The sequence below is a fragment of the Hoplias malabaricus genome, chromosome 15 (assembly GCF_029633855.1).
Source record: "Hoplias malabaricus isolate fHopMal1 chromosome 15, fHopMal1.hap1, whole genome shotgun sequence".
In the NCBI taxonomy this organism is placed as follows: domain Eukaryota; kingdom Metazoa; phylum Chordata; class Actinopteri; order Characiformes; family Erythrinidae; genus Hoplias; species Hoplias malabaricus.
The window spans coordinates 25,910,319-25,928,671 of record NC_089814.1 but is presented as its reverse complement, the minus strand read 5'-3'; the positions used below and the strand labels follow the sequence as shown (position 1 = coordinate 25,928,671).

At 38.7% G+C, this 18,353-nt stretch overlaps 2 protein-coding genes and 1 non-coding gene across 3 annotated transcripts; 2 read left to right on the top strand and 1 right to left on the bottom strand.

The window, feature by feature from the left end:
- Window positions 1-256: 256 nt before the first annotated feature.
- On the bottom strand, window positions 257-366 carry trnal-caa (transfer RNA leucine (anticodon CAA)). The gene is made up of 2 exons: window positions 329-366; window positions 257-302 (listed from the first exon to the last, which is right to left on the bottom strand). It is a non-coding gene; the product is annotated as a tRNA-Leu (tRNA).
- Window positions 367-1,041: 675 nt separating this feature from the next.
- On the top strand, window positions 1,042-2,452 carry cox7b (cytochrome c oxidase subunit 7B). Its single transcript, XM_066646592.1, has 3 exons — window positions 1,042-1,078; window positions 1,969-2,093; window positions 2,228-2,452. Exons 1-3 carry the CDS (start codon window positions 1,042-1,044, stop codon window positions 2,300-2,302), a joined length of 237 nt encoding a protein of 78 aa, XP_066502689.1. The 3' UTR covers window positions 2,303-2,452.
- Window positions 2,453-4,666: 2,214 nt separating this feature from the next.
- pgk1 (phosphoglycerate kinase 1) lies at window positions 4,667-15,057 on the top strand. Its single transcript, XM_066645675.1, has 11 exons — window positions 4,667-4,825; window positions 7,809-7,859; window positions 7,996-8,151; window positions 8,461-8,605; window positions 10,153-10,256; window positions 10,553-10,672; window positions 12,015-12,129; window positions 12,713-12,892; window positions 13,179-13,356; window positions 13,790-13,888; window positions 14,387-15,057. The coding sequence occupies exons 1-11, from the start codon at window positions 4,761-4,763 to the stop codon at window positions 14,425-14,427; spliced, it is 1,254 nt and encodes a 417-aa protein (XP_066501772.1). The 5' UTR covers window positions 4,667-4,760; the 3' UTR covers window positions 14,428-15,057.
- The last annotated feature ends 3,296 nt before the right edge of the window (window positions 15,058-18,353 follow it).

Sequence of the window (18,353 nt, the reverse complement as noted above, 5' to 3'; positions counted from 1 at the left end):
TGTGTTTTATATCTGATTAGACCAACGCTACAGAAGCTCTGCATTTTTCTGATAAGGAAAGAGACAGAAAAGACAAAAGGATAAATACAAAGGGAATAGGTAAGAACGAAAAAGAGGGACAGGAAATGAGAGAAAATGAGAAAGGGATATTACAATAATAGACGGAATTTTAAGTTTTCTTTGTTGCCTAAATTTTTATTATACACTCATAGAGTACAGAAATAATACGTTGGGAATACGTGTATTAAAAAGTATGTGTCAGAAGTGGGATTCGAACCCACGCCTCCATTCGGAGACCAGAAATCCCGCTTCATGGGAAGGACTAAACCTTGAGTCTGGCGCCTTAGACCACTCGGCCATCCTGACACGGTTATCAACATCTAACATGACGCCCTACTTATTCATAGCCTAAATATTGAACGTATTACGTTATCAGGCACACTGATGCTTTGTTAATAGTGCTATCTGTTACTATACCTCGCAAGAGCTATTACGTGTACCTACATCATTAATCGCCCCCTAAAACCTGTAGTTCGGGTATGGAATCGTGTACGTGTAGAGGAATCCTAAATGGGGTTTATTAAGCATATTATGCACTGCCTGGGTTCAGCAGCCTGTACTTTAATTCCTACATAGTGAAAAAATGAGGGAACCTAGAATACGCCGTAGGTAGCGATAGGATAGTTATGCTAGCTAGTGATAAATACTAAGGGCGGTGAATTTTGGAAATACTATTTTCATAACGAATTCAACTCACTTCAACATCATTCAACATCAACATTATTTTATAGCGTAATATATTTTAAAAATATTTTAAACATTGGTTTATAAGCACGATGAGCTGTGTGAATGTCCTCTAATTTACAAATGTGAACGGTAGTTCATTTCAGTGTCAGATTGTTTGTAGATCAGTGAATCGTCAACGATCAAATTCGCGCATGCGCTTTAAGAGTTGTGCGGATATCCGGCGCGTAATATCTTCCATTTTGTAGCTTCAGAGCGTTCAAGGGTATTCAACGAGAGAAAGAAACAGAAATAAGCATGTTCCGCTTCGCCAAAGCTGCTCTAAACCTCACCGGTATGATAAAACATTCCTCTCACTTTAATTAAACTCACCCGCGATGTGTTTTTTTTTTTGTCTGAGAGTGCTCAGAGGGGTTGTAGTTGTTTATTTTTTCTGTACATGAGTAGAACAGACGCTGTTCGCTGGAGTCCACAGTACAGTATTAAACTATGTTACTGCTGTCAGTAGTTCACAACAGCTACTATTGTCCTTCATTTATGTTCAATTCACAATGACCAGAACCGTTACGGCTTTTAGGTAAGCTGCTGTTCTTATGATGTTCTTTGGTAACCTTAGCTGTCAGTGAAAGTCGGGCTGGCCTTGAAGGCAGGTCTGTAATGTACCAGCAGTTAATTTCATTTAGTATTAAATGCTGGAATCTAGCGTTATTATTACATAGTAATTCATAGCTTGTTTTATTCTACATATATAATGTTTTAGCACATTTGAGTCGTCATCACTTCCTGCGTAGTGTTTTATAAATGAAGAGATGAGTTAACGCCATGCCATTATTGTTTTCTAAATAACTAAAGAATACTTATTAACCTAATTCGTTTGGCTAAATATTTTATCCATGCATCTGTATGCATTACACACTTATTTTATTAAGAGCTTGTAAGCCTCTCGATCTCAAGAATTATTTATGCGTTAATATATTGTGCCTTTTTGTTTTAAACTATTTGAGCTTATTTTGAGTTTTTCATTTGTTTGAAGTCTATGCCAATATAATAATTACTAAGGCAGACACTCATGCTTAACCAGTGCTCTCCATATTTGTTCAGGTAGATTTTATTAATTTTTCTGTTCAGGGATTACAGTACATATGGTTGTGCTCATGAATATTAGACATATCAAATTGGAATACAGTGACCACAGCAGTGTTTTTCTTTCTTCATCTTTTTAAGGTCAAGGTACCCGTCAGATTGCTGCTCGACATAGCTCCACGGATGTACCCCCAGGTTTTCATGCAAAATATGGCATGCCTCTGCTGGTTGCTGGAGCCACATTTTGTACTGCAGTCTGGGGCTATGTAAGTGCATGTGTTGATTTCAAAGCCTCACTTACATTTTGAACAAAATTACAATAAATCTGCTTCATGTAGTCATTTGGCACCTTTTGATCATGTCTGACCTTTGCTTTGTATAATGTTTGTCATGTTCCCAGGTGATCACATGCACTGGCATCGCATGGAATCTATCACCTGTAGGCAAGGTGCAACCCAAGGAATGGAAAGAGTAAAAACATCACCTGCCCATTTTTCCTTGTGTTTAAAAAGGAGAAAATGTAACATCCCAAAACATTTTGAACTTTCCCTTGTTGGATGCGCTTTATATCTAAGCCCTGTTGGCCTGGCATGTCTGTAAAAATGTAATAAATTAAATACTTAATACACTGTCTTGTTGTACTTTATTATGATGAGTTGAATTTATAGGCACAGGTCATAAATTAGAATATAAAATTGTTTTATTTCTGTAATTCCATTCAAAAAGTGAAATTTGTATATTATACTCATTCATTATACAGACTGATTAAGTGGTTTCTTTTAATTTGGTGAATATAACTGGAAACTAAAACCCCAAATTCAGTATCTCAAAATTAGAATATTTAAGAACAAGACCAAAAAAAAAAGTTTTTTCGAAACCAACTGAAAAGTATGAATGAGATGTATGAGCATGTACAGAGCTCAATACTTAGTCGGGGCTTATTTTGCCTGAATTACTGCAGCAATGTGGTGTGGCATGGAGTCTATCAATATATCTATCCAGTCTATCTAGGTGTTATGAGAGCCCAGGTTGCTCTGATGGTGGCCTTCAGCTCTTCTGCATTGTTGAGTCTGGCATATTGCATCTTCCTGTTCACAATACCCCCTAGATTTACTATGGGGTTAAGGTCAGGCGAGTTTGCTGGCCAATTAAGGACAGGGATACCATGGTCCTTAAACCAGGTACTGGTAACTTTGGCACTGTGTGCAGGTGATAAGTCCTGTTGGAAAATTAAATCTGTATCTCCATAAAGTTGGTCAGCAGCAGGAAGCATGAAGTGCTCTAAAACTTCCTGGTAGATGGCTGCATTGACCTTGTACCTCAGAAAACACAGTGAACCAACACCAGCAGATGACATGGCACCCCAAACCATTATTGACTGGAAACTTTACACAGGGTCTCAAGCAACATGGATTTTGTGTCTCTCCTCTCTTCTTCCAGACTCTGGGACCTTGATTTCTAAAGGAAATCCAACACTTACTTTCATCCGAGAATGTAACAGTTGAGTCCTTTTTGTCTTTGGCCCAGGCGAAATGCTTCTGACGCTGTCTCTTGTTCTAGAGTGGCTTGACACAAGGAATGCGACAGCTGAAACCCATGTCTTGCAAACACCTGTGTGCTGGTGGTTCTTGAAGCACTGATTCCAGCTGCAGTCCAGTCTTTGTGAATCTCCCCCACATTTTTAAATGTTTTTTTTCTTCACAATCATCTCCAGGGTGCAGTTATCCCTATTGCTTGTACACTTTTTTTCTACCACATCTTTTCTTTCCCTTAGCCTCTCTGTTTGTACACAGCTTTGTGAACAGCCAGCCCCTTTAGCAATGACTTTTTGTGCCTTGCCCTGCTTGTGTAAGGTGTCAACGGTCAAGTCAGCAGTCTTCCCCATGATTGTGTAGCCCACAGAACTATACTAAAGGGCCATTTAAAAGCCTTTGCAGGTTTTTTTTTTTAGTTAATTAGCTGATTAGTTAACTGTGTGGCACCAGGTGGCTTTAATATTGAGCCTTTTCACAATACTCTAATTTTTAGAGATAGTGATTTTGGGGTTTGCATTAGTTGTCATTAGAATGTCATGAAAAACGTGTATATTATACTCATTCACACAGACTGATATATTTCAAGTGTTTATTTCTTTTAGATTGATTTATAATCAATCTAAAAGAAATAAACACTTGAAATATTTTCGATTAGATGTTGCATTTCCAAAAGTTTAATGTAAAGTAAATTTGATTCAGATGATCAGCAAATATGTGTAATAAACCAAATTTAACAACAAAGAGATGTAAATACAGTGGGGGTTAAATGAATTAGCACCTTTTGCTTTGATCTGTAAAATCGGTAGAGGACCAGGAGATGGCGTTATTTTGTCTGTCTACAGCCATTGAGTACGTGCTGTCTGATACTTGTTCCCTAAAAGTATGTTTACATTTATATAAATACAGGTTTTTAGTGGCATAAACTGTTTTTTTTTTCTCTGTACAAAGCATTAGTGAAGACGTTTTGAAAATTAATTTCTTTTATAAGTTTTTTTTGTCTCGGTCTCGGTTCATTTGCAATAACGATTGCTGAACGAAAATTATAACAGTTCCTATATTAACTTTAATGAGTAATTGAAAAAAAAATAGAGAATTAAATGGTTGTACGTGCTGGGAAATCTCTAAATATCAACGTTTTGTCAACATTTAGAAAAGGCTTTTAACGGCATGCTTCAGCAGCCGTGAAAATTGACAGCGGAGTTGTCCATTAACCGATTAGAAGCTTGGTTGCCCCACCCTCTCCAATAGGAGCCAATAGGCGGCGCGCTAGGTCAAACGATCCCGCCCTCCTCGGCTGCGTGAGCATGAAGCTGAGGTCGTTCTCATTCGGGAACTACTCAGCTCTGGAGTCCACAGCTCACTGCAGAGAGAAAACACGGCTAAAATACAACCTTCACCATGTCTCTATCTAACAAACTCACCCTGGACAAGGTGGACGTGAAGGGGAAGCGTGTTGTAATGAGGTGGGTGTCAAAGTTTTGCGTTATTATTTTACCCCGTTAAATATATTAATTGCCGATTTTTTTATTTTTTTTTAACGTAAACGTTTAATATCTATAATTTGCTGTACTGCTGGGCTCTTCCGCACAGGAAGATTATATAATTACAAAATTAAACCCCTTCACAATGAATGGTAACGGCTTAGGATAGGTCTCACAGGAAGTAGACATGTCACGTATCACGTTTTAGCAATCACCACGTTTAGCAATTCTGATGTAGTCTGAATTAAACAACTCAGACCACTTTTAGCCGTCTTAAACCTGATTGTAAACCGAGTCATTCAGAATGGTTTACGGACAAATTATGAAAATGTATTGAAAGCTACAAAGGTTAATGCAATGCGGTCTATAATTCCGCGTTGAAGGGGTTAAAAACCGTGTTTTATCTAAAACCTCCCAGAAAACAATATTTGTAATCATTTTAATTTTAATGACCTTTCGTGAGGGTGCTTTCAGAGGCACACAGCTCTTTAGAGGTCTGGTTCCTACCACCACAGTTGTGAGCTTTTCTGACTCAAGTTTCTCTGGAATGGTCCATTTCATGTCAGACCTCTCTGAATGACTCTGATTCATTCCTCTGAAAATTGGGTTGAATCCCCTTTTTAAGGCATTTACATTTACATCCACCAGCGTCCACTGCTGAGGGCGACGAAAATGACATCTGAATTAACCGCCTGGCATCAAATCCTACATCAGTGGTAGCAATTATTTCACTTTTCAGGATGAGATGTGTAAGCATCTGCTTCATGCCAAATAGCAGTGTTAAAATAGCATGCCCCATTTATGCCTGTTTGAGCTTGTACTCAAGCATGCTTTCAAAACGCAAAAATAAGCTTGCCTGTGGCATAATAATACAGAACTTAGAATTATTTTTTTTCTGGAAGTGGGTTGGTTGAAAATAGCCCATCATTGCTGCCAAGTGCAGCGTCTCACTGAGCTGTGTGTTGCGTAGGATACAAGGACCACCCCTTAAAGGCCTAGTCCGTCACTTTTTTTTTCCTCCATAACACGCTACATTTCAAGGTTGCTTGTGAGTCAAGGTTTAGTGCAAGTGTGGTTTCCTATAGGCATATGTAAAGGTATCTAATTTCAGCTTAACAACATAACTACCGCAATAGCAGTTAGACATCATGATGTCCTTGAACTAGTCCTTTGGGCTCTTCACCACAGGAGATGGGAGGGCTCTGCTTTCTGATTTAATCCTGTTTGGCATTGTTTTTTTTTTGTTGTTGACATTAAATAAAGAAAGCCCTTTAAGATGGTGTTCGTTAATCCAGCACAAATCCAGTGTTCCTTAAATACTTGCTTGATGGTCCAAATTATAAATCCACTGGGTCTGATCTCTGCCCCTACCACCCTCAATTCAGTGCTTATGAAAAAAAAAGCCCTGTCCAATCAATTTGTTGCACAGATTTTATGACATGAGTCATTGTTGGGTGTAAATGATGAAACAGCTTGATTTCTGTTGCTTTTTCTATGATGGAATGCCATTCCTTTGTGGATCAGAAATGCAGACCACGCAAGTCATTCATTCGTTCTGCCTGGGTGCACCAGACTGTAGGTGGGGGATAGAGAAAGGACAGAGGAATTGGGGTGGGCTTAAGTGTTACGTAATATATATGTGTGTGTGAGGGAGAGAAAGAAAGAACATGCTGCGGTCTGCGTGCTCCTGTAAATTTTTGGGGGCGCACACAGTGATGCAAAAGATCATGCAAATGAGCAGTGAACCTCTCAGTAACACACCAGGCTCACTACTAGACTCCTATTCACTGTTTCGTGGTGCAGGCCAAAAGCTATGTGGAAACTCTGTCTCAAAAATGAGTCACTGAAACAAACAAGTAGTCTCATAAAATCCCAGTGATGGCTTCTGTTCTGAACCGAATCAGCACTGAGTCATTTCATCCATTAACACTAGTTTGTGCTGTGAGGAAAAATCACCAGCAACCTTCTGTGGTGCTTAGTTCTTGCTATCAGCATTAACAGCCATTTTGCATTGTCTGTTTAATGCCACCTGTTAATTAATAAATACTCAAAGAATATTGGGCAGAGTTTTTTTTTTTATCGGATTTTTCATCTCTGTCTAAACAGCAGTAATGTGTTGACATGTTTTAGTAATGGTATTATTGAGAAGTGTTTAGTGCAGCCATGGTTGTTTTTTTAAAGGTATGTTACTGTGTTTCTGAAGACATAATACAAAAATACAAAATAAAAGTACAAATGTAAAATTCTTTGTTTATATATTTATTCATCCTATTAATAGTCATTTATTAATTAAAATTAGAATTCCCCAGACTGATATGTAATAGATTAAACTGATCTTATTTTCTACTAATTATGGTCCAGGTATTTTATTTATTTGTTTTTAAACATAACTCTCAGGTTATTAACATATCTTCTGTAATAATATATGCCTATGTGCACATGTCAGCCCCAAGATTTAGAAATCGAGGAAACTCATTGTTGTATAATAGGAAGAATAGCAAGAAATGTGATTTCTAGCTGTTGAAAAGACTAAGAGGGCAAATATTTCATAATAGACCATTTGTGCTTAATTGTATTTACCACAGTTACACAGGAATGTAGTTGGTTATTCAATTCTACACGTATTGCCATTAATTTGGGTTGCAGAAATACTGTGATGCAATTCACTATTGTGTGAGTGTGACAATGTAACAGTTAATAGAGATGTATGATATCCACCACATTGTATTAATTCTGTGCTCTTATGCAGTTAGATTTATTTCAGAATTCAGCATTGACACACAATGTGTGTTATATCACACATAGATATTATCTTTTTATGTTCAGTTACTTAAGAAAACATTAAGTTTTGAATAGTTAATTATATATGTACTGTCTGACTGAAGCCAAAATGTTACTATTGCTATTAGAATATATATGCGCTGTTTTACCACATCAAATTAATATTGATTTCTTTCTTGTGCAGGGTCGATTTCAATGTGCCCATGAAGGACAAGACCATCACAAACAATCAGAGGTAATACAGATTATAAACAGTATTATTCAGGCTTGTTTTTGTCTGATTGGTTTTGGAATGTAGGTATAGGTTACATGTTTGACAATGGATGAATTATACAGAGTTCACTTAATACAAAATATAATTCTTCACACAGGATTAAGGCTGCAGTCCCATCTATCAAGCACTGTTTAGACAATGGAGCCAAAGCAGTGGTGCTGATGAGCCACTTGGGCCGTCCTGATGGCGTTCCTATGCCTGACAAATACTCTCTAGAGCCTGTGGCTGCAGAACTCAAGAACCTGCTGGGGAAGTAAGTGAGCCCTGCTGTCTGGAACAGCTGTATCATATCATAAATAATGGGTAATGTAGTAATTTTCTACTGCTGCATAATTATATAATTTTGTTAACTATTTATCTGGTACTATTGATCTACCAATTTTGTTCACAATCAAGGCATGTGCTGTGAATATGTAGGCAGTGACAGGTTTAGTTTTTAAAGGGTTGAATAGAGCATAGAGTACAATGCAGTCTATATGCACCTTCCCAGGATGAAGTTGCATTAAGATATTAGAATTAGGTTTCTGATTCAATCCGTTTTTATTTTCCACTTCCCTTTCAGAGATGTTCAGTTCCTGAAAGATTGTGTTGGTCCAGAAGTGGAGAGTGCCTGCGCCGACCCTCCTGCAGGTTCTGTTATTCTTCTGGAGAACCTGCGCTTCCATGTTGCAGAAGAGGGAAAGGGGAAAGACGCTGCAGGAAACAAGGCAAGTACCACACAAACAGCTGCTGCCTGTCGACAGTGGTAAAATGCTTAGTCATTGTCTGTATGTATTGTTGCTGAAACTGGAGAGTAAAGTCATTAAGTCAACGCTGCATTGTTGGTTTAATTCAATCATCCTGGACCATACTGGGGATGATTTGTGAATATAAATACTTCAACTTCTTTTTTTTATTATTATATGTATGAAATGCCATGCTCGTATGCAAGAAGACATTCATTATTTTAAGAACTTGCATAAAAATACAGTGAAACATTTGAAAACAAGTTTTCCTCCTAATGAAATTATTTGTATCAAGATAATGATTTGAGAAAACCAAAGCTTCATTAAATGTTATAACTTCACTGATAATAAAATGTCCAATTAATTTTTAGTAGACAGTCCTTGTAGTCAGTTATATTACATTGTTTTTGAAGATGTGTGTTTGGGTGTCTTTATGCATGTCAAAGAAGTCATGCACCTGTACCATGTAGTCAGAAGGCTAATTTTGTCCAGTCAACAGTATTGTCCACCAAGTTTTATCATTGTACAGAACAGCTCAGCATGAACATATTATCTGCCTACCTTCCCCACTCAAAGGGCAGAGGCTGCTGCATGCGTGGACTTCTGCAGTGTTGCTTGGCCTTTTGACATTTACAGGAAGGGCACTGAGGTGGTCTTGTGTGAGCGTGTTGCTTTTCTGGTCCGTGGAGCCCTGGCTGGTATGCAGTATAGGCAAGGAGAGATGAGAAGGGAGTGCAAGGACGCACAGTTGCCCCTCTGACCTTTGAGCTTCTCTTAACTGTACAGTAGAAATTATGCCCCTGGTAGATTAGTGCTTCTGTGGAGCAGGGGGCTCCTACATTTCACATGACCTTTTTTTGCTGCTCAGTTCAAGAGTCATGAACTTTTGAGTATTTGAATGCAGCAGAAATATGACCAGAGTTAAACTTTATTTCAGAGCCTGTGGTTGTTTGCTTTACTGGATTTATTATTTAGTACTCCCGGGAGGGTACATGGACCATGATTCTCACATAAAGGTGGCAGAAACTTTTTTTAGGGAAGTGTTATGCATACTTTTTAAAATGTAATAGCATTCAATTTTAAGGAGGCAATTAAAAAAAAATCTCTTTCCAAGTACCATAACAAGAACCATTTTAATATTTATTTTTCAGGAATTACTTGCTGGCTGACTACAGCAGATGTGTACTGGTGAAATGCTACAGTGATGAGATTTAGTAAAAATGTATAGTGTGCATTTACGTATAGTGATTTAAGTGTCAGTTCACAATATAACAATGTCACGTTTTTAAACCTTTTAAGATGTGTTATTTGGGATTTTTTTTTTATGGAACTAAAGTGTTTTACATAATAAACAGAATAAGAGGAAGGAGGAATTCTGGGCCAGTTTACAGATAATTGAGTATTTCTAAAGGTTAAACATCCTTTTGAATACTTATGTTCAGGGTGCCTGTTTACTATTAAAATTCAAGATATTCTGTTGTCTGCTGAAGGCATTTGGACTCATGAAATTTTCTGATTCTTCTGTTCAGACCAAAGCATCTCAGGAAGAGATTAATGCTTTCAGGGCCTCCTTGTCCAAGCTGGGTGACATCTATGTTAACGATGCATTTGGAACAGCACACAGAGCTCACAGGTACATATTTATAATCTTTTTTATATTTTTACCTTTTTAAGTTGCATTAAATGCGTGTTTTTTTAAATGCTGATGTTTCAAATTACTTAGATTTCTAGCAGTAAGCATTACACTAATCATATCGTCTCAAGCAGGGGCTACTAGATGCTGTTGTAATTGGACCAGTAAAAGTTTATTTTTCGGTAAAAATCCTTTTAAGGAGTAATAAGTAATTTTCTCAATTGCTACTTCACATTCTGCAACTGCCATTATACTATACTAAAAGTTACTCTAGGCTAACTGTTGTCTTGCTTCAGCTCTATGGTAGGAGTGGATCTACCTCAGAAGGCTGCAGGCTTCCTGATGAAGAAAGAGCTGGACTATTTTGCCATGGCCTTAGAGAAACCACAGAGACCTTTCCTAGCCATCCTTGGAGGGTAAGATTTAGAAGGATAGAGGTGGTGTTCAGATAATTCCTGTAGTCTGTAAGCTAATGCTTGGGGGCCATATGATACCCATGACACATGCTTGTCATAAATGTGATATCTGGTCTGAGTTCATTTGTACACATTTATGACACCTTATATTTTTAACGATTAAAATATTAACAAAAATCTGCCTCCCAAACCCCACCCCATCCCTCCCATCAATTGCTCTTGAATACCTTAGGCCAAAGGATAATTGGCTAAATCAGAAAATGGCCAACAAGTCCTCATGGCAGGACATTAAAACCATTTAAAACACATGCTTGCATTTTCATTTATTTACAATGCTTTGTAAACTCTGCTTGGGTAAAGGAGTACACAAAATTTAATTATTTTTAAAAATTCATTCTCATATTGCCTCCAACTCTGCAATGCTAAAGTATTAATGCTGGGTGGGGGTGTTGTCTTCTCTTCCATTTAAACGTTCCCTTCTGAATGCATCAATGACAGACCAGGAATAGATGGGTTTATGTTCTTAATTAATTCAGCCCACATGTGTGATAGTGTTCTACTTACTGTGTCAAGTACACTGACGTTAAACTGTCCAGTGTACTAGAGAAACATAATACTGCGCAACATTTCTGCTGATCACTCCTCCCCCTTTGGAACGAGGTCAGGGTCTAGAACAATACTGGTCTATTGAGCAACTGCTCCTTTATTTAAAAAAAAAAAAAAAAAAAAAAAAAATTATATATATATTTTAAGTTAGTGCTAGACATGTCATTGTTTTAGTGCTAAAATATTTAGACTATATCTGATGTAGGATTATTTACTTTTTTTTTTTTATCTAAAGCTTACATTTTTTTTTTAAACAGTTGAATGTTAACCATGTGACGACTCTTAAAATGAGGTTTTGTGAAAAAATACATCCAGTTATATTAGAATTTGTTTACAAAACGTGCCTGGAAAGTTCAGTAGAATATGTATAGCATCTGATTATATTACTTCATTATGATACTAACAAGATTGTGCAAACATTTACTCTCTGGCTAGAAATATTTGAACTAAATGCCACTGCTCATTGGCTGTCACTAATCTGTAATGGTGACTACAGGGTGACTATCTGGCTCCATGCCATTGACAGAGTCCATTGAAATGAAGCAACCCATTGAGGAACTGTGCAAGCAATGCAAACCTTAACAGAAGAATTGTCCAGACAGAAGTACTACAGCAGCTGTAGTGTTAGGATTTATATATTTATCTTCTCTCTCACCCACCTAGACTGTGATTCTATTAATATGGAGACGTTAGTGCCTTTCGATTATGTTCCTAAGTTGGTCTTTGATCATTGCAGGGCCAAGGTCAAAGATAAGATCCAGTTGATCAACAACATGCTGGACAAAGTAGATGAGATGATCATTGGGGGTGGCATGGCTTTCACCTTCCTCAAGGTCCTCAACAACATGGAGGTGAGTGGCCTAAGAGCTGCAATTTGGACATAGTCATTTAAAATATTCTAGTGGTCAAAAAGATCTGCCTGTTATAAGTCTTTCTGATGGTTTTGGAAGTATCTATACACTCTGTTCGTTCATTTTCTACATGTGCTAATGGTGACAAACATTCAGCATTTAAGTGGTTAGTCCTAAAGGTTGTTTGTTACTAAATTCCTGAATTGGGCATGACAGTGCTGGGGTGGCCAGATGAACAAACCATAACAAGATAAATAAACACAAAGATGGGCAGACAGAAGATGGCTACGTTGTGGTAACACTTGGCTCACTTTACAGAAGAACAGGAGAATCTGGGCTAATGAGTAGAAATGGGTACTTTTATGAATGATTCATAAATTGGGGAATTAGAAAAAATTGAGTTCCTGAGTCATTTTAAAATAGGGAAGACATCCTAAAGAAAGAGGGAGTGGTTTGAGAAAAAATGTGGTTTTTTTTTTTAGGGTACTGTGTGCAAATGTGTCCTAACTGCATTTTGAATGTTGTAATACAGCTTTTAGTTCTTAATTTTAATAACATACCCTGGTTTCATGCATTGGTACAGATTGGCACCTCCCTGTTTGATGAGGAGGGATCTAAAATTGTAAAGGACCTGATGGCCAAGGCAGAAAAGAACGGCGTCAAGATCGCTCTCCCTGTTGACTTTGTCACTGCTGACAAGTTTGACGAGAAAGCTGCGACAGGCACAGCTACAGTGGCAGAAGGCATTCCAGCAGGCTGGATGGTAAGAGGCAACAGTGTGGTCTGTCTTTTTATGGACTGAATGAGTTTTGGTTAACGGAATACTCCCGGGGTTATATAATTAATTCTATCTGTTGCAGCTGTAGAATCAGACATTTTACCTTGTTTCACAGTATCTAGAAAACATCAAAACCTGTCACTGACACAAAATGGACACCAGTGGGTAGATGCTGTAGCAGAACTGTGATAAAGGAATAATTGGGTATTATCCTCTAATGTTCACACGGTTTTAAATGTGATTTTTTTTTTTTTTTTTTTTTAATATCCAGGGTCTGGACTGTGGGCCTGAGAGCTCTAAGCTCTATTCTGAAGCTGTGAGCAGAGCCAAGCAGATTGTGTGGAATGGACCTGTTGGTGTGTTTGAGTGGGATAACTTTGCCAAGGGAACCAAAAATCTGATGGACAAAGTTGTTGAAGTAACCAAAAATGGCTGCATCACCATCATTGGTGAGTGCTGCAAGAACTGTTCATATCTAGATTTTAGTTTCAGCCCCATTTTAATGTTTGTGTGTAAGTTTACTTTCTCTCTCTCTTTAAATTCTGTTTAGAAATGTTACAAATACAAAATTATATATTTAATATGTTCTATCGATTTTCTTTTCTGCAGTTAACCACTGGGTGGCACCATATTCTTATTACTGCTGCATTTTAGAATTATTGCTAAATACTCCTAATGAATTTCATGTATTAGCTGTCTGTGAGACTGGTGTTAATTGTGGTCAAGTTTGGGTGATATTAGTGAACTGCTCTTAAACTTCAAGGTGTATTATCCTTTTACTTGGATAACTAGTTTAGAAGCTTTTCTTTGTTCAATATATTTCCCTTGTTGAGCACTGTTCGGTGTGCTTGTTCTTAACACTTCTATGGCTGAACTTCTCAGGTGGCGGTGACACAGCTACTTGTTGCGCCAAGTGGGATACTGAGGACAAAGTCAGCCATGTGAGCACAGGAGGAGGAGCTAGTCTGGAGCTTCTGGAGGGTGAGTTGAACTTCAGTCCCATTGTAAGGTTTGAGAAGTGTGTTTAGAGTGCGCACCAGACAAGTGTTTTAAATTTCAGACCTGTAGTTGAATAGCAGAACACTTAGCCAAAGCTGGACTATTGTGTGTTTTATTCATTTTATTGCATTTTACACTCTTCATAATGTATTCTCTGTAATACTAAGTGTATTCAGTTTTAATTTGTTGTTCTGGCTAGTTCCGAAGATACGAACGAGCCTACATTTCTGAAAGAAGAGAATTTTTGTTTAATAATTAAAAAAAAAAACGCTTAATGTTATAGTTTTGCTTCAGCAAAAAAGAACTGTTGTATACCAGAATTTAAACTGAACAATAATGCCCTTTAGATTGATATTCTACACGTTTATAGGTCTAAATGAGCTGTTAGTTTGTACATTTTAGCTGCTTATATTACAACATTTAAAGCATGTAAACAAGATGTTTATTACATGTTTTAACATTGGCTGTCACCATTCTCAGGTAAAGTGTTGCCTGGTGTCGATGCCCTGAGCAGTGTATAAATCCATGCTGTCAACATTGGAGCTCTCTACCTTGAAGAGGCTGTCGCTGCTGTTCACTTACTCAGCACTTACTCAACGCTATCACCTTTCAGGGACGCAAATGACAAATCCCCATTTCTTTGCTGCATCAACGACCAACGGTGTGCTGTGCTGGGCTCTCACTTGTTCTCCACAACCCTTAAATATTCCACCATTGTGTTATAACCATATTGGCTAAAGGGGGTCCTCACTCACAGAAACAGAGCAGAAAGACCCAGTATACTGCCTAAGTAAAGATATAAAGATGGCTGGAGTTTATCCCTCGTTTTAAGGAATTAGTCATTTGTTTCTTTTGCTGAAATATTAGTTTCTGTGTCATGTGTTAAAGTACTAAGAGCATATACAGAGCAGCATATGATGTAAATGTGGTGCGTGTAGTGTTACTGTAGAGTTTTCTATTTGTTGCCTCTTCGCAGATCTGGAAAGTGTACCTGAAACTGTAGACACTTCGTGTGTTTTTTTTTTTTTTCCCTCTCCTCCCTCATAATGCACTTGTCATCTTGGACCTATGGCTTGTACAGTAGAATCTGTCCAAGACCAGAAGACCTAGGTAGTTTGTCATGGAATATAAATAAAATGGTTGAGAAAAAAAACACAACACTTGTCTCTTATACTTGATGTCTTTTGAGATGTAAATGTACTTTTTATTATTAACTTGTTATGCCTGAAAAGTTTGTGGCCAAAGCCTCAAAATATCTCAGATTTGTTGGTGATTTACAGGATACAGCAGTGATCCCTGTATTACATGGCACTTATTTCCACTGCAATATATTGTTGATGTTGGTGGGTAGGCGAGTGGTCTGAGACTAGTATCAAACGACTATAGTTAAACAGCTGGTCTGGTGCGGGGATAGCCTGACTAACCTGAGGCGATATATGTCACTTCGGCAGTTTTCCCTGACCCACATCGGGGAAGAATGGGTGGACACCGGCATTCACGTCCAATGATATGGTGCTGTACATGACCAAGAGGAACAGGGGGCAATGCTCAGAGATCTATGGCAGCTCTGAAGTTTGTCTCCCAAATCTAATTGACCACCTTGGGGTATATGGGAGTCTCCACTTTCCGCTGTCCAGAAGGTTCCACCTGGGGTGAGTTCCCCCAATTGTTGCTGGCTTGTGCAATCAGAAAGAGCATGTGCATTCTTGGCTGTTGGACAAATGCCCCCAACCATTTGCTGATGGTCTGGACCCGGACATGGGAGAGACATCAGGAGCCGCGTAAATAATAATTCTAAGATCTTCAATGTCAACCCACATTGGAGCCTGGGTCAAGGGGACGTTCTCACTGTGATGGGCCATTGAGAATGGTGTAGAGGGCAGAGGCAAATTTGTCATCCTTAACAAGCCAAAAAAGGAACCACTAACAAAAGGAAAGCTATTAAATGGAGCAGTTAGCAGCCTTGATGTAGGTCATCTTGCCATTGGTCTTCACAGGTATAGTGCCCTTGGTCCATGATTAGGCAGAGGGTGTTTTCAATATTGAGACTGTGAATGATGACAGAGACCAAGCAATAGAACAAATCAATAAAACAAAACATCCGTCAAATACCGGTCAATAGACAGTAAACTGTTGAAAGCTGGCAATGGAAAAATATCAGCTTTGCCTCCGTGTGACTGCACTGTCAGTAACCTCACCAGCATGTCTAAAACGATGTTTCTGATAGTGTCTGGTGACCAAGGTTTTTCCTGACTTGAAGAATTCAAAGTCAGCTCAAAATATCGCTTTTTCATGGACAGAATGACAAAGTGCAAAGGTCTTTCCAACCACACACTTACTTACAATTTCCCTAATATTTTAGTCCAGAAGAAGTGGTAGTAGTAATAATTCTCTAAGCTATAATGGATTGGCATAGAATATTTTACACCTTATTCTGTGTGTTTACTAATTGTAACTACATTGAAAGTTCGACTTATAAATAAACCACGGTAATCATGATGATGGCAGCACAGCAGGTAGTGTCGCAGTCACACAGCTCCAGCGACCTGGAGGTTGTGGGTTCGATTCCCACTCCAGGTGAAGAGTTTGGTGTGTTCTCCACGTGTCTGCGTGGGTTTCCTCCCATGGTCCAAAAAAACACATTGGTAGGTGGTTTGCGACTCCATGGTGTCCATAGGTGTGACTATGTCAGTGAATGTGGGAGTGTGTGTTGCCCTGTGAAGGACTGGCGCCCCCTCCAGGGTATACTCATGCCTTTACTCAGACACCGCCTTGATTCCGGGGAGGCTCCAGACTCACCGCGACCCTGGACTGGATAAGCGGTTACAGATAATGGTGATCGTCAATATGTTAAAATTAGGTTTTTTGAGAAATTTGGTGCAGAAATGTTATATTCATTTATGATTGTAGCCACTGAAAGCATCACATTCAAAGACCTAGCTCCTGCTATAATTTTAGATCATTATAGACACTTACCAAATTATTAGTTCACAAAAATTTTCATCCTCCTGCAACCTTTCACAGACACTCTATCAGTAACTTTGTTTATTGTTATGTAGAAGTAACGGCTTTTGTTTGCCAAAATGTGATTGGCTATCCTGTGTTTTTCCTCATTCAGGAAGCAGCTAAGGCAAAACACTTCAGTGTGAAGGGTTTGAATTAAACTGCTGTGAGCTGAATAGTAAGGTATAGGAAAATATATTCGTTTCTATGATAGCATAAAAGAAATGAATTTTAAATATCTTGTAATTAATTTCCTATTTCATGTCTAAAATTTTAAAATATGTGCATGCGGTTTCCTTCCCCTTACTTAAAGATAACTAAATTGTTTGGAATAAATTAAAAGCAATGAGTATCTCAATATCGGCAACATAACAAATAAATGTCTGAGCAGAATAAAGGTTTAGTATTTGTATTATTTGTATACAAAACCAAACAAAAAACCCCACAAAGGTCAATTTTTTAAAGCGAGTGATACTTATTTGTCCTCCAATTTTGAAAATGACACATTATCACGAGTAGAAACTTATAATAGCTAGTTAATAAATACACAGCCTATCATCATGTACATTACCAACAGATGGTGCAATCCCAGACATGTTACAGTGAAGGAGACTGTATGCTGTAAGGATGTGGAGTTACTGGCGGTCAGTCTTCGACCGTACTACATGCCCAGAGAATTCTCGCACGCCATTGTGGTGTGTGTTTATGTTCCGCCGCGTGCTCTTCCGGACAGAGCGTGTGACGTCATCCACTCAATAATCGCTAGGCTGCAAACTCAACACACTGATGCATTTTTTGCGATCTCGGGCGACTTCAATCACATAACACTGGACTCCACTCTCACGAATTTCTACCAGTTTGTCAACTGCCCTACTCGAAAAAACAGAACAATAGACCTCATGTACGCAAATTTGAGGGATGCATACAGTGCCACGCCACTCCCCCCGCTGGGGAAGTCAGACCACAACCTCATTCATCTACAGCCAATGTACAAGCCCAAAGTACAGAGGCTACCAGCCACCACACGCACCTTCAGGAAATGGACACCTGAAGCAGGTGAGGCTCTGAGAGACTGCTTCGGATCCACAGACTGGAGTGTGCTGCAGAGTGGGGAGGACTTAGAGGAGGTCACACACTGCACTACAGACTACCTGAACTTCTGTATGGACATTGTTGTTCCCACGAGAACTGTACGCTGCTTTCCCAACAACAAGCCTTGGATTACCAGCAATGTCAAGGCCCTTCTCAATAGGAAGAAAATGGCGTTTAGAGAGTAGGACTTGGCAGAGCTGAGGCGCGTACAAGGGGAACTCAAAGTTAAGCTGAAAGAGGCTAAGGAGGACTACAGAAAGAAGGTGGAACAGAAGCTGCAGGAGAACAACATGAGGGAGGTTTGGGATGGTATGAAGACCATCACTGGCCTCAAAAAGAGCAGCAGTTCTGT

Coding starts and splice junctions, on each gene's coding strand:
- cox7b (XM_066646592.1), top strand. CDS start 1,042: ATGTTCCGCTTCGCCAAAGCTGCTCTAAACCTCACCG. Junction 1,079..1,968: donor AGCTGCTCTAAACCTCACCG/GTATGATAAAAC, acceptor CATCTTTTTAAG/GTCAAGGTACCCGTCAGATT. Junction 2,094..2,227: donor GTACTGCAGTCTGGGGCTAT/GTAAGTGCATGT, acceptor TCATGTTCCCAG/GTGATCACATGCACTGGCAT.
- pgk1 (XM_066645675.1), top strand. CDS start 4,761: ATGTCTCTATCTAACAAACTCACCCTGGACAAGGTGGACGTGAAGGGG. Junction 10,673..12,014: donor TTCCTAGCCATCCTTGGAGG/GTAAGATTTAGA, acceptor TGATCATTGCAG/GGCCAAGGTCAAAGATAAGA. Junction 13,889..14,386: donor TAGTCTGGAGCTTCTGGAGG/GTGAGTTGAACT, acceptor CACCATTCTCAG/GTAAAGTGTTGCCTGGTGTC.